This window comes from Daktulosphaira vitifoliae, unplaced genomic scaffold, assembly GCF_025091365.1.
Source record: "Daktulosphaira vitifoliae isolate Bord-2020 unplaced genomic scaffold, ASM2509136v1 Scaffold_2, whole genome shotgun sequence".
Classification (NCBI taxonomy): Eukaryota; Metazoa; Arthropoda; class Insecta; order Hemiptera; family Phylloxeridae; genus Daktulosphaira; species Daktulosphaira vitifoliae.
In genome coordinates, this window is record NW_026099573.1 from 9,474,936 (window position 1) to 9,489,294 (window position 14,359).

Sequence of the window (14,359 nt, forward strand, 5' to 3'; positions counted from 1 at the left end):
ATTAACTTAAATATCATAAACTTAAATGAATCATTTGACGTATCGTTGAAAAAAGTAGGTCTAGTGAGGGTTGGCAAAATAAATCGTAGCCACAAAAGAACCACATAGTAAAATAATATTAACATGAATATCAATTTCTTCTCAGGAGGGGAGACTATTGAGATAAGATCCTTTATATTTATTGAAATTATTGAATTTAAATGAGATAAATATCAAATGATTTGAAAATTCTATTTTAACTCAAAAAAAAAAATGCAAAATTTTGGTAGTTACAGACCGATGTGAACCTCGTACCCTAGGCGTTTAAGATCAAGGTGTAACCCATTCGGCAACTGTTCGTTGCTTTTTGTTGCATGATAAAATTGGCTATTTAATCTAACTCAAATTTAAAAATTACTTTTTCGACTATAAAAAAGTAAAAAAAATTTAATAAGTATAATTTCATATGTCTTATGAACTTTATTCTATGTCAATGATATTATATAATATTCATGAAAGTCAGTTTATTCCCCTAATAAGATATTTTAAAATAAAATAAAATATAAAACCCAGAATTTTAATAAAAAATAAGTATANGAAAATCGAAAATTTTAACACAAAAAAAATAGTATATTTTTGAATACGGTAGCCATTTGTGCATAGGAGATAAGTCGTCGGGATAATTTTTTTTTCATTTTATAGTACATAAAATAAGCTTTAATTTGATATATGTTTAAAGGACGCAGTATTTCCGGAACATTTTCAAAAATTAAGTTGAAAAAGTTAGTTTTTGTAAAAAAGTTGCTATTTTAAATCCCCCCTGTGAGCAGAATAAGTGTTAGATTTTCAAAAAAAAATGATATCAAATGAAAGAAAATTACCTAAGGTTTCAATATAAAGAAATATTATTTTGATTAGTTAATATTTGAAAAAGTTAAGGCAGTTTTAAGTACAAAAAACATTCCGATAGAAGGTGATTTTTATCGTAAACATTACATTTTTTTTATAATTTCGACAGCCATTTGCACATAGAAGATAAGGTGTCGGGACAAATTTTTTTTTTTCATTTTATAGTACATAAAAAAAGCTTTAATTTGATATATGTTTAAAGGACGCAGTATTTCCGGAACATTTTCAAAAGTTCAGTTGAAAAAGTTCTATTTTTTATACAATGTTTCAAAGTTTGAACCCCCCCTATATAAGGCGAAATTGTCTAATTTTAATAAAAAGTATGTCAAATGGAAGATCTACTTATAATGTATTTAGAAAAAAAAAATTGTGCTGATACATACATTTTTCGAAAAGTTATAGCATTTTTAAGTTGAAAATTAAAAATNTTTCAAAAAGTTATAGCATTTTTAAGTTGAAAATTTAAAATCGAAAATCGAAAATTTTAACACAAAAATAGTGTTTTTTTAACTACGGCAGCCGTTTAAATGTAGAAAAAAAAGTTTCGGGACTAATTTTTTTTTTTCATTTTGTAGTACATATAATAAGCTTTAATTTGATATATGTTTAAAGGACGCAGTCTTTCCGGAACATTTTCAAAAATTAAGTTGAAAAAATTAATTTTTGTAAAAAAGTTGCCATTTTAAATCCCCCCCAATGAGCAGGTTAAGTGATAGATTTTCAAAAAAATGATATCAAATGAAAGGTAAATATCTAAGGTTTTAGTATAAAAAAAAATTATGTTGATTTGTTGATTTTTCAAAAAGTTATGGAAGTTTTAAGAAAAAAAAGTGAAAAAATTTCGAAAATTAGCGATTTTTAAATTTGTAATTTTTTTGGATATTTCCCCCATTTGCGGGGAACGAGGGAATTTTTTTCAATTTTTAAGGGTAATGTCTTCAACTAGATACGATTTGTGATCTTTTGACGTATTTTTGAAAGAAATCGGTCCAGTGAGAGCTGAGAAAAAGTGGCAACAGACATAAAAAAAAAAAAAAACACATCATAGTAAAATTAATACCTTCTCAGCTTCGCATCGAAGCTAAAAAAAAAACACATCATGGTAAAATTAAAACCTTCTCAGCTTCTCATCGAAGCTAATAAAATACAAAACCAAGAATTTTAACACAATAATAGCATATTTTTAAATACGGTAGCTATTTTCACCATGTATTCTACTAATAAGATATTTTAAAATAAAATAAAATACAAAACCTAGAATTTTAATAGAAAAATTGCATATTTTTGAATACAGTAGCCATTTGCGCATACAAGATTGGTCGTCAGGACAAATTTTTTTTTAAATTTTATAATACATGACATAAGCTTTAATTTGACATATGTTTAAAGGACGCAGTATTTCCGGAAAATTTTCAAAAATTAAGTTGAAAAAGTAAGTTTTTGTAAAAAAGTTGTTATTTTAAATCCCCCCCAATGAACAGGTTAAGTGTTAGATTTTCAAAAAAATTATATCAAATGAAAGGTAAATATCTAAGGTTTTAGTATAAAAAAAAATTATGTTGATTTGTTGATTTTTGAAAAAGTTATAAAGTTTTAAGAAAAAAAAGTGAAAAAAATGACAAAATTTACCGATTTTTAAATTTGTAATTTTTTTGAATATTTGACCCATTTGCGGGGAACGAAGGAAAATTTTTTCATTTTTAAGGGTAATGTCTTCAACTAGATACAATTTGTGATCTTTTGACGTATTGTTGAAAGAAATCGGTTCACTGTGAGCTGAGAAAAATTAGTGACAGACACAAAAAAAAAAAAAAAAATAAACACATCATGGTAAAATTAATACCTTCTTAGCTTCGCGTCGAAGCTAAAATACTAATACACTAGTATAAAAGTATAAAAATAATAGGTAGCACAGTGATGTCGCGGTAAAATATAGACATGACATAATAGGACAACAGTAGATGATATCTGACAGCGATTAAAATCACTATGATAAGAGACGCTTCGATGCAAATCTGTAGATAGTGTTTAATTTTAAGAAATTGGTGGATTATTTCAAAAGCAAAATTAACTACTATTTTATGTTGATTTTTGGGGGCCCTTTGTAAATAAAAGATAAGGCGTAGGGACAATTTTTTTTAATTTATAGTACATAATGTAAGATTTAATTTAACATATTTTTATTGGGTGTAGCATTTCCAAAACATTTTCAAAAGTTGAGTTGAAAGAGTTCTACTTTTTATACGTACGTTTCAATTTTTAAACGTCCCCTGTATAAGAGGAAATTTGTCGATTTCACAAACGAGAATGTCGGATTAAAGAGGTATATAATGTACTTAAAAACAAAACTTTGTGTTGATCAATACATTTTCCGAAAAATTATAGCAGTTTAAAGTTGATAATTTAAAATCGAAATTTTTAACACTAAAATAGCATTTTTTAAACTTTGGAAGCCGTTTGCACGTAAAAGATAAGTCGTTAAGACATATTTAAAACTCGAAATATTTCCGGAATATTTTCAAAACTTATGACGAAATAGTTTAATTTTTGTGCAAGAGTTGCTATTTTGAATGTACCCCCGTGTGTAGATAAAAGGTCAATTTTACAAAAATATTATATCAAATAAAAAGAAATTACTTGAGATTTTAATATAAAAAAAATTATTTTGATTTGTTCACTTTTCAATAAGTTAAGGCAATTTTTAGAAAAAAAAAATTGAAATAAATGTTGAAATTTATCGATTTTAAATGTAGTATCACATTTTAATACATGTAGTAAATAATACATATACTTAATAAAATATATCACCAAATCAGCGTTTCCCGTGGTTAAGATGAATAAAAAAAAATAATACCCTTACACAAATTCAACTACTCTCTTACACCCAGAGAAAAACCTCGATGTATATAATAAATTCATTGTTCAATTTGATAAATATATCATTACTATTGAATCAATGATATATTTATCAATATGATATTTTTTTTTCTTGTCTTGAACAATAATTATTTATAAGAATAGTTATTTTGTTCGTATTAATAAAACATTATCATAAACCCTTGATAAAATTTCTCTTTCAATTTTGATTGAGGTTTTTCTTTGGGTGTACGCATATCATAATACGCTCACATAAAAGATTTTATTACATTAACCAATGAAATACAACAAAATATATTTCAAGAATCTCACCAGAGATCGCTAACACAGTTTTGCGGGTTATAAAAAGGCCATTTTACCCCAAATTCGGGTGTTCTCTTGGTAACTTTACCGTCTTCTACCGCGACAAGAGTTATAACTACACGACTCTGCTCGTCTCTGTGGAATACTCGGTCAGTACACGTATATGGAATCTGATTGACATGTACTTTGCTTTAAATTATAATTCTATATCAAATCTACACGTTTTTTGATATGAAATATCCATTTCTAATCGCTGGGATTTAGAGAAATGGTTATACATCTTATTTTGGGCCGAATACTTTTGGTAATTCAAATATTCAAACACATATAAAATATTGGTATTCATTTATTTTATATATATATATATATATACACACTTCAAAAAATTACATGATTAGATTGCATTGTGTTCTATTACTTATTGAAGCGCCACAACCTGGCTGGACAGAGTACTAGCACAATAATATCGTAGTCAAAATTTCAAATAATTTTAAGCCTTCTACGAAGTGTCTTTTCATTTTTCGACTAGCCAGTTTGATCTCAGCCGTTTTTCCGAAAGGAAATAGCGTGAACAATCAGAGTGTAAGATACTAGTATAATCTATTGTGCAAAGAACTTAAATTGAGCTCGTATCTACCCTAGATCATTCTGCGGATGACTGAAGAGACATAGGCCATTTGGAAAGAGATTTCTTGCAAAAGAAAGTAATGTTGTTTATTGGTTTTATAAATTATTAAAGTTATAAATGTGTTAGCATAAAACATTACTTTCAAGGCCAAAAAATACACCATATAATTATTCAAAAAGGGTTAACATAATATACCAAAGAATAAATTTAATTTTCACCTTGAATAGATTTAATATAGAGTTGAATTAGAGAAATAGTTATACGCGAATTAACATAGATTGTATAATTTCAGGTGCGTCTACTAGCGCATACATATACTAACATACTTATCGACAAAAGTGACATCAACTGTAGATATGATTCATCTAAACAGAATATCTGGAAAGCTTGAAGATTTATCCATGTTTGCAGTTGATTGCTGACGTTTCGGACTCATTACAGAATCCATCTTCGGAGCGATAGTTGATTTAAAGCGATAGTTGGTTCGCTCCGAAGATTTAAAAAACAAGGCAAGTGAAATCAATTTTAATTTAATCTGTTATTAAATATTTGTGTTTGTGGTGACGCATGATAATTTCTATTTAAAATATTTTTAAATTGAACATGAAATAACATTAAATTTTATTATAAAACATAGAACATATATATACATATTTATGTGATATTGGATCATTTTAAGCGAAATATTGGAACTTACAAAAAACTCTAATATAACACAATTTATTGAGTGGTAAATAATTCTAAAATGTAGTTTTACTAAGATGAATTGAAACAATACATTTTACACTATATCAACTTATGTAACAAAATTAAAAAAATAATAAATATTTTTATATGTATATGTGTATCAAAATCAACTCATAATATTAAGAAATTGGTGGATTATTTCAAAAGAAAAATTAACTCCTACTTCCTTCATTATTCGTAATTAAAAATTCTATGATTTTTTAGTATGAGATAGATACATAATAATTTAGTATTGTAATTTTTTCGGATAAGTTATTAAAACGTATAAAGATATTGTTATTTGTTATTTGAAAAGCTTGAGAATTTATCCATGTTTGCAGTTGATTGCTGACGTTTCGGACTCATTACAGAGTCCATCTTCGGAGCGATAGTTACTGCTCGGTGGCCGAAACTATACTGGCGGCTTATCTTGTTATCAGTTATACGTTGGTTGTTTATCATATTGGTTGTTTACCGTATCGGTTGTTTATCATATCTGTTTTTGACTTATATTGTTTACGGTATCTTGTTTTTGTTGACGACTTTGTTTTTGATTATTGTTGTTGTTTTTGACATTCTTGGCATTTTGGTCTTCCTTTTCTGCACCGACAGTTTTCAATTACGTTGATAGTAACTTTTTCTTGTATTGAACTGTTTTCAGTGTTGTTAGTTGATTTTCTTTTTGTCTCGTGTATAAAGGGTAACCATGTTTTGCTCATTTTCCATCCGTCTTCTCTGTTGAAATTCTCTGGACATTTTTCGATTTCTATTGCCTCTTTGTACATTCGTTTGCCAAAATCAGCTTTTTTGTTTAGTATTTTAACTTCATTGAATTGGATGTCATGTCATTTGTTTTTAACATCCTGGTTGATGGATTATAAATTTTTTTGTACGGTTATTCTTTTAGTCGTATTTTAAGAACTATGAAAACCAGTTGATTCTAATGACGAGTTACGCAGATAATAGTAGATTGCAGAATTACATAGAAAAAATTCTATTTGAATGAAAAATCATTTTAATGATATTATCATTAAAATGGTTATAAGTAGACCTACAATTATCGATTTTAGACCAAAATAACACAAGATAAGATAAACATTTATCGAACTTGTCTATTATTAAATGTAAAAATGGTCATGAGTTGAAAAATATTATAAAACTAAAATTGTTTAATGAAAAGTAATTCATGGTACAGAAAAAACACTATAAATAATCAGATAATTCAATTTAAAGTTAATAACTTAAGCAATTTATATTCAAGTCAGTTCAAACATTTAAAAAGAATAGGATAAAATAGGGGATTCACGCCCCGGACTCCCACCCCATCTTCTGATGGGATGAGAAGAGGGACACTCGTTTAATTTCTTTATAATATACACGTCCACCACCGCCGCCGCCACATTTACGCAATATTTATTACTGCATACAATCATAACCGTTGTAAATGAGTAAACCCTACGCCGACCACCACCACCAACGTTATTTATATGAAAAAACCTTATGTGTTGTTGGGAACACGGCGTAGAGCGATGGACATTGAACATGGTATATCAATTTTGGTGCGAAATAAAATATCAATTTAGCTAAGGGGAACCAATTTGTAGTATGTTTAATTAATTTACAAAGATCGTTGAATAAATCGGTATTTGTTATTTGTTGTGGAGTTAAGGTAACTCCACAAAAAATAACACAAAATTCATTATTAAGGTAATAATGAATTCTGTGTACGTGTTAATTAAGTTAAACATAGGATTCAGAGGGACTATATCATTAGAATAGTTATAGAGTACAGTTGAAATGGGTGTTAGAATGAACGAAGTGGAATGAACAGTACTAGTGGGAGATATTGTTAAACGACCAATATTTTGTATATAAACAGAAAAGGTGCGTTGAGGAGATTTACAATTTAAATTGCTTTTTTAAATTGTTTAAAGATTTTGATTCGAAATAGAAATTTATCACTGATCTGGTTTTTATAATACCGAAAGCAACAATAATCTATTTAAATGAGCCATAAATTATTTTTATGGTAGTCATCAAAGATTTTTTCTGGATCCAATTATTTATAATTTTTATGCAAGAGAATTTTAGTAATGATATATTCTAGGTGAAAATTAACGTTAGAAACAAGATGAGAATAAGATTTAATTTTCTGTTATAGAAGAAAAAATAGCAATAGAAATAGGAGAAAACGCTGAAAAAAAATATTTAACAAATAAATTAGCTGTGTCATTTACATGAGTATTAGTTATGTCATCATTTGGACATAATTGTACATATTCGCACACCTTGTTCAAATAATTGATGTTATGCTATTTTCTTATTTAAGGATAACATATTATAATAATAGTCAAACAATCTGGCATATTTTTAATTTAGATAATTATAATTGTATATATTCAGAACTTAAAAAAAGAAAATGGAAATGATTTCTTCGCTAATTCTTCACCACAGTAAGTACAACATCCATTATTTATTTTACATAGGTTTTTAAAACACTTCTCACAATAAATTTGTGGGCAACGAGATGAATAAGAGTACTTTCCTTGATGAGATGCACATTCAGTACACAAACGGTTGGGTTCGAAAATAATACCTAAACAATTAATAGCACAATTTTACATGAGAAATATGAGAGTAGGAGGTCAACTCTCACAATTTAAAAAAAACGAAATCACATTGAGGTCGCAGCATAGTGGGGATGTGGCATAGTTGAGAAAAGTAAAGGTGATTATGACAGTTATTAAAATCACTACCATAAGAAACGCTTCGATGCAAATCTATGGATAGTGTTTCATTTTGAAAAATTGGTGGTTATTCCAAAAACAATATCTCTTCCTATATCCTTAAGTATATTCTGATTAGTTATTCTTTGAATTATAATATTAACAACAATTTGTAAATTTTTTTGAATAAAATTTTTTATATATAAATATTACTTTTAACTTTGATGCGAAGCTCAGAAAGAATAAATTTTACTATGATGTGTTTTTTAGCTTCGATGCAAAACTGAGAAGGTATTATTTTACTGTGTTTTTTTTTTTTGTGTCTGTTACCACTTTTTCTCAGCTCTCACCGAACCGATTTCTTTCAATGATACGTCAAAAGATCACAAATTGTATCTAGTCAAAGACATTACCCTCAAAAATTGAAAAAATTTTCTTCGTTTCCTGTAAATGGGGGAAACCTCCAAAAAAAAATTACAAATTTAAAAATCGCTAATTTACGAATTTTTTTCAATTTTTTTTACTAAAAACTGCCATAACTTTTTCAAAAATGAATATATCAATATAATTTTTTTTTTATAGATACCTTAGGTATTTACCTATCATTTTATATATTTTTGTGAACATTTGACCCTTTACCAGCCCACAGAAAGGGGCTTAAATTTTTTAAATGGTAAATTTTTCAACTTAACTTAAAAAATCCTTATTTATATTTTTAAATTTATAATGCTATAACTTTTTGAAAAATGTATGGATCAATATAATTCTTTTTTTTATAGATGCATGAAGTCTTTAGCTATCATTTGGTATATCTTTTTTATAAATTTGATTTTTTACCTGCCTAAAAAGGGGGATTCAAAATGACAACTTTTTCACAAAAAATTGACTTTTTCAACTTAAATTTTGAAAGTGTTCCGGAAAGTCTGACACTTTTATATATATCTTAAATTAAAGCTAATGTAATATACTTTATAATGGTAAAAAAAAATTTCGGACTTTATTTTATCTTCATGGTGAAAATGGCTACCAAATGCTATTATTGTGTGAAAATTCTCAATTTTATTTTTTACATTTTTAACATTATAATGCTATAACTTATTGAAAAGTGTATTGATCAATATAATTTTTTTATGGGAAATACTATTTTTTAATAATCCCTTTTTCATTCGACATACTTTATCTTATTAAGTATATAAATAAGGAAATAGCAGATCGTGTAGCTTTTGGAATAATCCACCAATTTTTTAACATTAAACCTAACTAAAGATTTGCATCGAAGGGTTTTTTTTTATAGTGATTATAATCACTGTCAGATATCATTATACTTGATTCAACTGTGTTACGTCACCACTGTGTCGCAACTCCCCTGTACTGGGTTTTTTTTTTGTCTGCTAGTATTTCTCAGCTTTCACTTTCAGATAGATTTCTTTCAATGATACGTCAAAAGATCACAAATCATATCTAGTTGAAGAATTTGCCCTTAATTATTGGAAAAATTTCCCTCATTCCTTATAAATGGCGTAAATCTCCCAAGAAGTTAAAATTTTTAAAATTCGTAAATTTCAGCATTTTTTTCACTCTATTTTCTTAAAACTGCTATAACTAAAAAGTTATGAAAAAAAAATGAACAATTTGAAATTTTTTTTTCATTTATATTGAAACCTTAAATTTACCCTTTTAAATGATATCATATTTTTTTTCAAAAAGTTAACCTGCTCACAGAAAGGGGTTATATATAAAATTTAAACTTATGTTATATACTATTAATTAAAAAAAAAATTCTGTCAAAGTTAAAAAAATGCTATTTTTGTGTTAAAATTTTTTGATTTTAAATTGTTATAACTTTTTGAAAAATTTATAGATCAACACAAATTTTTATTTCTTCATACATTATATATACCCCTTTCTTTTAGTAGAATTTTTTGTTTAATTTGAACATTTCCTCTTCTGCAAGGGAAGTTCAAAACTTAAAAATGCGTATAAAAAATATAACTTTTGAAAATGTTTAGGAAATATTGTATCTTTTAAATATATGTTAAATTGAAGCATATGTTATGTACTATATGTTGAAAAAAATAATTTGTCCCGATGAGTTATTTTTTATATGCAAATGGCTTTCGAAATTGAACAAGAAATGTAATAATTGTGTAAAAAATTATCTACTATCGTGATATTTTTTTTCTACTTAAAAATGCCATAATTTATTGAATAATTAACAAATTAAAATTATTATGTTCTATATTAAAGTTTATGTATTCTCCTTTTTTTATTTGATATCAATATATTCAAAATTTGACCCTTTACTATCCCAAGAGAGGGGGGGGTGGTTAAATATAGCAACTTTTTCATAAAAGTCAATTTTTTAACTTAAGTTATAAAATTGTGCCGGAAATACTGCGTCCATTAAATATAAGTTAAATTAAAGATTATGTTATGTACTATAAATTTAAAAAAAAACCTAGCACAGGTGGGTTGTAGTACAGTTATGACGTGGCATAGTTGGGTCAAGTATAATGATATCTGATAGTAATTAAAATCACTATCATAAAAAAGTTTCGATGCAAAGCTGTAGATAGTGTTTAATTTTAAAAAATTGGTCGTTTTTCCAAAAGTTACACGATCACCTATTTCCTTACTTATATCCTGATTAAGATAAAGTTTGTTGAATAAAAAGGGATATAAATATTATTTCTAATAAAAAAAGGGTCAGATTTATAGAAAAAATATATTAAATGATAGTTAAAGACATCAAGCATCTATAAAAAAAAGTTATGTCTGTTACCACATTTTCTCAGCTCTCACCGTTCCGATTTCTTTCAATAATACGTCAAAAGATCACAAATCGTATATAATCGAATACATTACTACCAAAAATTGAAATACCTTCTCATTTTTGCATCGAAGCTAATATTAATTTCTTGGTGAAATAACAGATCCATTATAATACTATTATTTTGCATATAAAATTAAAATTATCCTAAATTACTTAATCTGGCACTCTAAATGTAATCGATATTAACAATTTTTAAATCTAAAATAAGTATGAAGTACTTTTCATTAAGTATTCTTTGCAAAAACATTTAGTTTTCATCATATTAACACATTTTTTACATATATCATTTTTGCAACATTTCTTGTTTACCAACTCATCATCTCTTTTAGGTTGTCTACACTTAAAACATATGCGAACACCTTTAAAAAAAAAAAAACTTTCATTAAAAGAATATTATTATATTTGACTAGATATTTAAAACTATATTTTTTTAATTNTCTACACTTAAAACATATGCGAACACCTTTAAAAAAAAAAAACTTTCATTAAAAGAATATTATTATATTTGACTAGATATTTAAAACTATATTTTTTTAATTTCGTAAAATAGCGTCAAAACTTTTAGAGCAATTTATATTAAAAAATTCTAAATGAATCAGTAAACTATAACTTTTTTGGTGCTTTGACTCCAACTAAGAACGCTATGGTATAAATTTGCGTTAGATACATAATTTGATAGATTTATTCTATACTATCTCTACACTATAATTTGGATTACAAAATTGGCTGACCCCAAATGACATTTTTGAAAAGAATACTAAAATAAAAAAATTAGAACACATTTTTCAACACTTCAATATAAGTTGTGTCATATTTTTATAAAAGTACTATTACTAAATATAAAAAATGTTCTTTCATTTTATAAAATATAATTGTATGTAAAAATACCACAATTTTACTAATACTCAAACTGTTGTTTAAAAGGGTAAAAGTATGAGTACATTAAGGTATACGTAGGATACGATACAAAATACGTAGGAAATTAATTAATGGCTAGACACATGGAGATACAAATTTTTATGGTAATGTAATTTTAAAATATTTTTTTCAATTTCTAAAATTGAGAGAATTTTTTGAATGATATAATTGACAGTGATAATTAATTCATTAAAAAAAAATCCATGAATATTGAAAAAAATTGTCTGAGCTACTTATTGTCTATCAAATTCTGTTTAGCTTCGATACGAAGCTGAGAAGATATTAATTTTTATAACTTAGCTTCAAAAATATATTTTTTTCAAATGAATAGAGTTATGTGGGGTAAATGTAAACAAATGATTTAATTATTAATTAATTTTTTTTTTAATATACCTTCAAGTGGATTTCCTTGGCAATGTGGACATTTAATTACTCCATTATTTAACCATTTATCTAAACATTTTCTATGCAATGTCTTAAAACAACATGGTAGTTTATAATCATTTACCTTTAATTTTAGAAGACATATCATACAATCTAAAAAATATTAATTTATCACAATAAGAAATATTGTTAACTTTTAATTATATTATTTTATTGATCACACTCTTTATTTCTCTAAATTTTTTGTTATTCGGAAAACACCTAATTACAATTGAGTGGCTATTTAATAATATTTTATAAAAAATACTAATTTATATATAACATTTTAATTTAAAACGTATTGTATTTAGTATTAATAGACATTTTCATTAAATCTAATTATTATCCCGACAATGCACTCCTGTATTTGCTTGCAAAAATCACTCACATGGGGTAATTTACTACTCTAGTGTAATATTTACATATTCTATATATAATAATAAAATTTATATAAAAATAAATACTTCAAAATATAATAATAGAAAATAAAATTATTTTTGTCATAATGCCAAAGCCTTCATGGCAAATTTCTAATATATAATATTTACAAATAAGTTCACATGGTTTTTAGCAAAATATTTTTGTTTTTTTTATGTCAACCTTGATCACAAAAGGCACACTGTCTATAAACTCTGGTACCTTTATGTGATCCTACTTCAGTACTATTTTTAGATCTGTAACATTGATATAGAAGATTTTTATTGATCTAGATAAGACGTCAATAATGTATCATTATACAACTGTTTATCTTGGGTATAACTGATGGTTCATATGTTTTCTAACTAAAGTTTTTATATTTCAATTACGTTTCTAAGGTAATTCTAAGTGTAACTCAAATGATTGTTAAAAACAAACAAACAAAGGTCACACACCCTGGGGAAATCAATTATTTAATAGTATATCTAATTTAAAGAACCTAGATCAAAAGTCAACTTTAATTTAAGTTTTAATTTATTTTAACATTTAACTTTAAATGATGGCACGAAATGCTTTAGTGGCATTAAATTCGAAAACTACTGTAAAAATTAGGCATTAGATATTTAATAAGGCACATTTCATCCTGCGTCAAATGGTTGTGCTGAATCAGTTGTCAAAATCCTAAAATTCCTAAAAAAAAATGCTCATTCTCTATAGACTAGTTAAACAAATTTTTGCTAATGCATAGAAACACACCACATACAACAACACACGAGACACCAGATAAGTTAATGTTAGGGCATTCAATTAGAACAATATTTGATTTACTAATACCCAGCACTAATGAGGTAGTAGTAAATAGTCAAATTTCTCAGATAAAATATGGGGGAAATAGAAACATAAACGTAAAAGAGGGTACTTGTAAAAGATTATAGAAACATAGGAGAAAACTGGCAAAAAGCTACTGACACTGAAAACATAAGTGACAAAATACACAAATTTACATTAGATAAAGGTACCACGTGGACAAGACACGACAATCAAATTTGGGCATTAAACAAAATAAGTGGTTCGTTATCCCCCGTAGGTAAAAATACTAACATAGAAAACAATGACCTCACAGAATCAACCTACCACTCTGCAATAAATGTCCCCGACCTGTTAGAATTAAAAAATCAATTCAGAGTTTCTCTCCATCCGACTACAAATGACAACAAATAATTTTACACTATGTAACACATCTCTGTCTATATGAATGAACATCTTATCTGGTTATAAACGGTAAACTATAAGCTAAATCTTACTCTCTCATCAAATTTCTATATTTAATTATATGTTAGTAATTATATAAAATACGNTCTATATTTAATTATATGTTAGTAATTATATAAAATACGAGGTGTGACAATAAAATAATGAGACTTTTTTAATAAAAGTTATTTATTTTTAAAATTTTACAATTTAATGATTGTCACCTTCAAATAATCTTCCTTCAGCATCAACACATTTTTGCATACGTCGATGCCATTCTTGAAAAATTGTTGCCAATCGCTTTCAGTTAGCTCTTTTAGAAGTTCTGCCGTTTTCATTTTTACGTCATCAACCGTTTGAAAATGGGTT

The 14,359-nt window shown here is 26.4% G+C and overlaps 1 protein-coding gene across 1 annotated transcript; it reads right to left on the reverse strand.

Moving 5' to 3' along the window:
• Nucleotides 1-5,579: 5,579 nt before the first annotated feature.
• On the reverse strand, nt 5,580-14,326 carry LOC126897413 (uncharacterized). The gene is made up of 4 exons (XM_050670976.1): nt 14,215-14,326; nt 12,293-12,436; nt 11,200-11,340; nt 5,580-8,018 (listed from the first exon to the last, which is right to left on the reverse strand). Exons 1-4 carry the CDS (start codon nt 14,252-14,254, stop codon nt 7,822-7,824), a joined length of 522 nt encoding a protein of 173 aa, XP_050526933.1. The 5' UTR covers nt 14,255-14,326; the 3' UTR covers nt 5,580-7,821.
• Nucleotides 14,327-14,359: the final 33 nt, after the last annotated feature.

Bases quoted from the DNA above. Each gene is read 5' to 3' on its own strand.
- LOC126897413 (XM_050670976.1), bottom strand. From the start codon at position 14,254: ATGCAAAAATGTGTTGATGCTGAAGGAAGATTATTTGAAG. The intron at 12,437-14,214 runs GTGACAATCATT...AATATTTTTTAG, and splicing joins TGAAGGAAGATTATTTGAAG to ATTGTATGATATGTCTTCTA. The intron at 11,341-12,292 runs GTATATTAAAAA...TTTTTTTTAAAG, and splicing joins CCAAGGAAATCCACTTGAAG to GTGTTCGCATATGTTTTAAG.